The sequence below is a fragment of the Mastomys coucha genome, unplaced genomic scaffold (assembly GCF_008632895.1).
Source record: "Mastomys coucha isolate ucsf_1 unplaced genomic scaffold, UCSF_Mcou_1 pScaffold15, whole genome shotgun sequence".
NCBI classification, from domain to species: Eukaryota; Metazoa; Chordata; class Mammalia; order Rodentia; family Muridae; genus Mastomys; species Mastomys coucha.
The window spans coordinates 56,243,280-56,246,345 of record NW_022196897.1 but is presented as its reverse complement, the minus strand read 5'-3'; the positions used below and the strand labels follow the sequence as shown (position 1 = coordinate 56,246,345).

At 42.9% G+C, this 3,066-nt stretch overlaps 1 protein-coding gene across 1 annotated transcript in view; it reads left to right on the top strand.

The window, feature by feature from the left end:
• The window catches only part of Lrp2 (LDL receptor related protein 2), a 160,974-nt gene that overhangs the window by 54,611 nt on the left and 103,297 nt on the right, over positions 1-3,066 (top strand). Inside the window, exon 10 of the mRNA XM_031370522.1 lies at positions 2,644-2,772. Coding sequence (XP_031226382.1) covers positions 2,644-2,772 — 129 coding nt within the window. The remainder of the gene's footprint in view (positions 1-2,643; positions 2,773-3,066) is intronic.

Here is a 3,066-nt window from a genome sequence, read left to right as displayed (position 1 = left end):
GGGGATTGCAGCGGGTAGGGATTGGGGTGGGGCTGGGGGTGGGGTCAGCTGTCTTACAGTGGAAACTTGATAGACCATCAAGTCTTTTCAGCAAGAGTGACTTACTTTTACAGTGTGCCCTGTCCTGTGCCGCTCACAACCTGTTCCTGTCTGTGCCTTTTCTCCTCTTCAACGTAGCACATTTCCTGTCCTCCAATATCCAACTCTGAACTGAGGCTTATCTCTACAGGAGCTTCATAACTGTCAGAGGCTCAGGTCTCTTCTGTTGTTAAACTTCACAAGGTGATTTGAGATCTGTAGTTTTACACGTAGCCCGCTAATGATGTGATGCGGAAAACCAGACTCCTTGAGCTACCCGTTGTTTGTTTTTAGGGTTTACCAAACACGTTCAGTCAGATGCACAATAGGAGCCAATGGCTGACCAGTGGCAGACAGTTTTAAATTTCAGCGGACGCCCTTCAGTCGCCCAACCCCCATCCCCAGGCTCTTTCTGGGACATTCATACAGACAGCCTCATTTAGAGATAAGCTCAAAAGTCTACATTTGAGGGCCTTTGTGACTGGAAGGCCCCCTGCCACCTGCAGAGGCCTCTTCTGTGACCTTCGCTGTCAAAAATTCAAGAAGGCATGATTTACTTTTGAGACTGTTTGTTTCAAAGATGACTGTTTTGATCTGTGTGAGGAGAAACTCTAGTTTAATTACAGGACTTTATGAAACCAGATATATGCTTGTTTAAGCTGAGTTGGGATGTCAGGAGAATTGTTTTGGTTTGTTCTCTCAAGCATTTCAACTCAATAAATTCTCTGCAGGCTTTTCACTCTCTGCATGGCTGACTCGTTAGACTTGAGGTGTGGGTGCCTTCTTCCACAGGTCTCTCCGTTGTACGCTTTGGTGGTAAATCAAGAATCCAACGGAGTAATCTTGACCTGGGATCCGGTGTCTTTTCGCCGTTCATTGGTCCTTGGTAGTTTTGACCTGGCAGTGGAGTCTCTGTGACTTGCAGGAACAGTTTACTGAGCTCATTGTTTCTGACTGACGAGACACGCTGGCTGTTTGTTGGTAGAATGACATTGTGCTGCAGGGCCGGGGCAGGGAGGTCATTCAGCACACAGGGTTTCACACAGCCAGGCAGAGGTATCTTAGGTGACCTCAGCCCAAAAGTAGTGTTTGAATTTTGTCAAAGCAGCATTTGTTGGTAGGAGTGGGGGACAGAGAATAAGAAAGGAAGAGACAGGCAGATTGATGTGGAGGGAACATGCATAGTTTGGGTTTCATTTTAGGCTATTTCTAGTTTCATGAAAGTCCCTGTTCCACTTTTGTTTTCGTATCTTATTGGACTGATGATAGGTGTTTAATTAGCCTTCATTTTTTCAGAGTTAGAGATCTAAATAGCACCATCTTTCTGGTTATGGTTTCTTTTGAGTCACTGTCTTACGTGTATTCCTATCTTGACCGGTAGTCGTGCATGGCAAAGGACATGGTGTGCAGTTATTGGAAATGGCAGTCATCTGACACAATTAATCAAGTCTGAAATGTATTCAAAGCAAGGTGATAGGAAGGGCATTTGGGCCTCCGATGTCTAGTTCTAGTTTCTTCTGTCTGACATTTCTACTCCTGCTATCAGCTGACTCTAGACCCAGAATCAGATGGTGGGCCTGTGAGATGGCTCAGTGGTTGAAGGTGATTGCCTCCAAGCCTGATGACCTGAGTTCAGTCCCAAGGACTTACATGGTATAATGAAAGCACCAACTCAGAAGTTGGTCCCTAACTTTCATACACATACCCTGGAAATGCATGTAAACACACACACACACACACACACACACACACACACACACACACACACACTCTTAATCAAAAATAGGTGGTATCTGCACATAGTTGACACTCTTTAATGCCAGCAGAGGAAGTTCAAGGCTAGGATAGACATAGAGACTTTGTCTCCAAAAAACCCAAATTGAATAAACAAACAAATAAATGAGGATTTATAATTAATATGCTTTCCTAATGCCAGGAGCTTAGGCGGCGGTTCACAACTAGCTAGAGAGAGGTCATGGATAGGAAGAGTATTTAAATGTGCTAAGCTACCGTCCTTAAAACCTCTTGAAGAAAGTCTCTTGTAATGTTGTATGCTTCATTTACATTAGAATTCTTTGTCTTTTGTGTGTGAGATGTGTATCTCTTTTATGTAAGGGACATTCAACTTTTTAAATGCATGAGTGATTAAGGAATAAACATTAGATAATTTCAATGTTGCTTATGACTTTGACGTCAAAGCAAAAGCACTTGGGTAAACAGAAATCGCCAAATACTTTATTTGCAGCCACAGACCATTTTTTTTTAAATGAGGGGTTGTCTTACAAATTCAAAACTAATGTTGCCCAGTAGAACTTTCTGGCAAACATAAATATTCCTGTATCTTCCCTTTTCTTGTATTCAGTAGTCACACGTAGATACCGAGGACTGCAAGTGTGGCAGACAAGGCTTAGTCACTTATGTTTCTGTAACTAGGGGATAAATGGGTAGTATTGGAAAAGCATAGGCACCCATGCATCTTGTAAGCCAGTGTTAATTAATACTAACAATGAGACGTAGTAACATGCTGATGAACATGACTGTGAATGTGTTTCTCTCACGTGGCAGATTTCGATGACTGCCAGATATGGGGAATTTGTGACCAGAAGTGTGAAAACCGACAGGGCCGTCACCAGTGCCTCTGTGAAGAAGGGTATGTCCTGGAGCGCGGGCAGCATTGCAAATCCAACGACTCCTGTGAGTACACAGCAGCTAGCTTCCGGTGTTTTCCTTCCATAGCCGATGCAAAAGAAATAACAGTACTTATGTCTGTGGCAAGGTTTTATCACCACAGAGTGGAAGTAGCCTTTCTGCCTAGAAGCAGAGATAAGCCTTGATTGTATATTATTATTAAGGACCGATTTGCATATTAATGGTGAACATTCCTAATATTTTTCTCTTCTCTGCCTTCCGCTTTGCAGTACTAGGTATTGAATCTAAAGCCTCAAACATCAGTCTTTTTTTTTTTTTCCCCCTCAGAAATAGAATTTT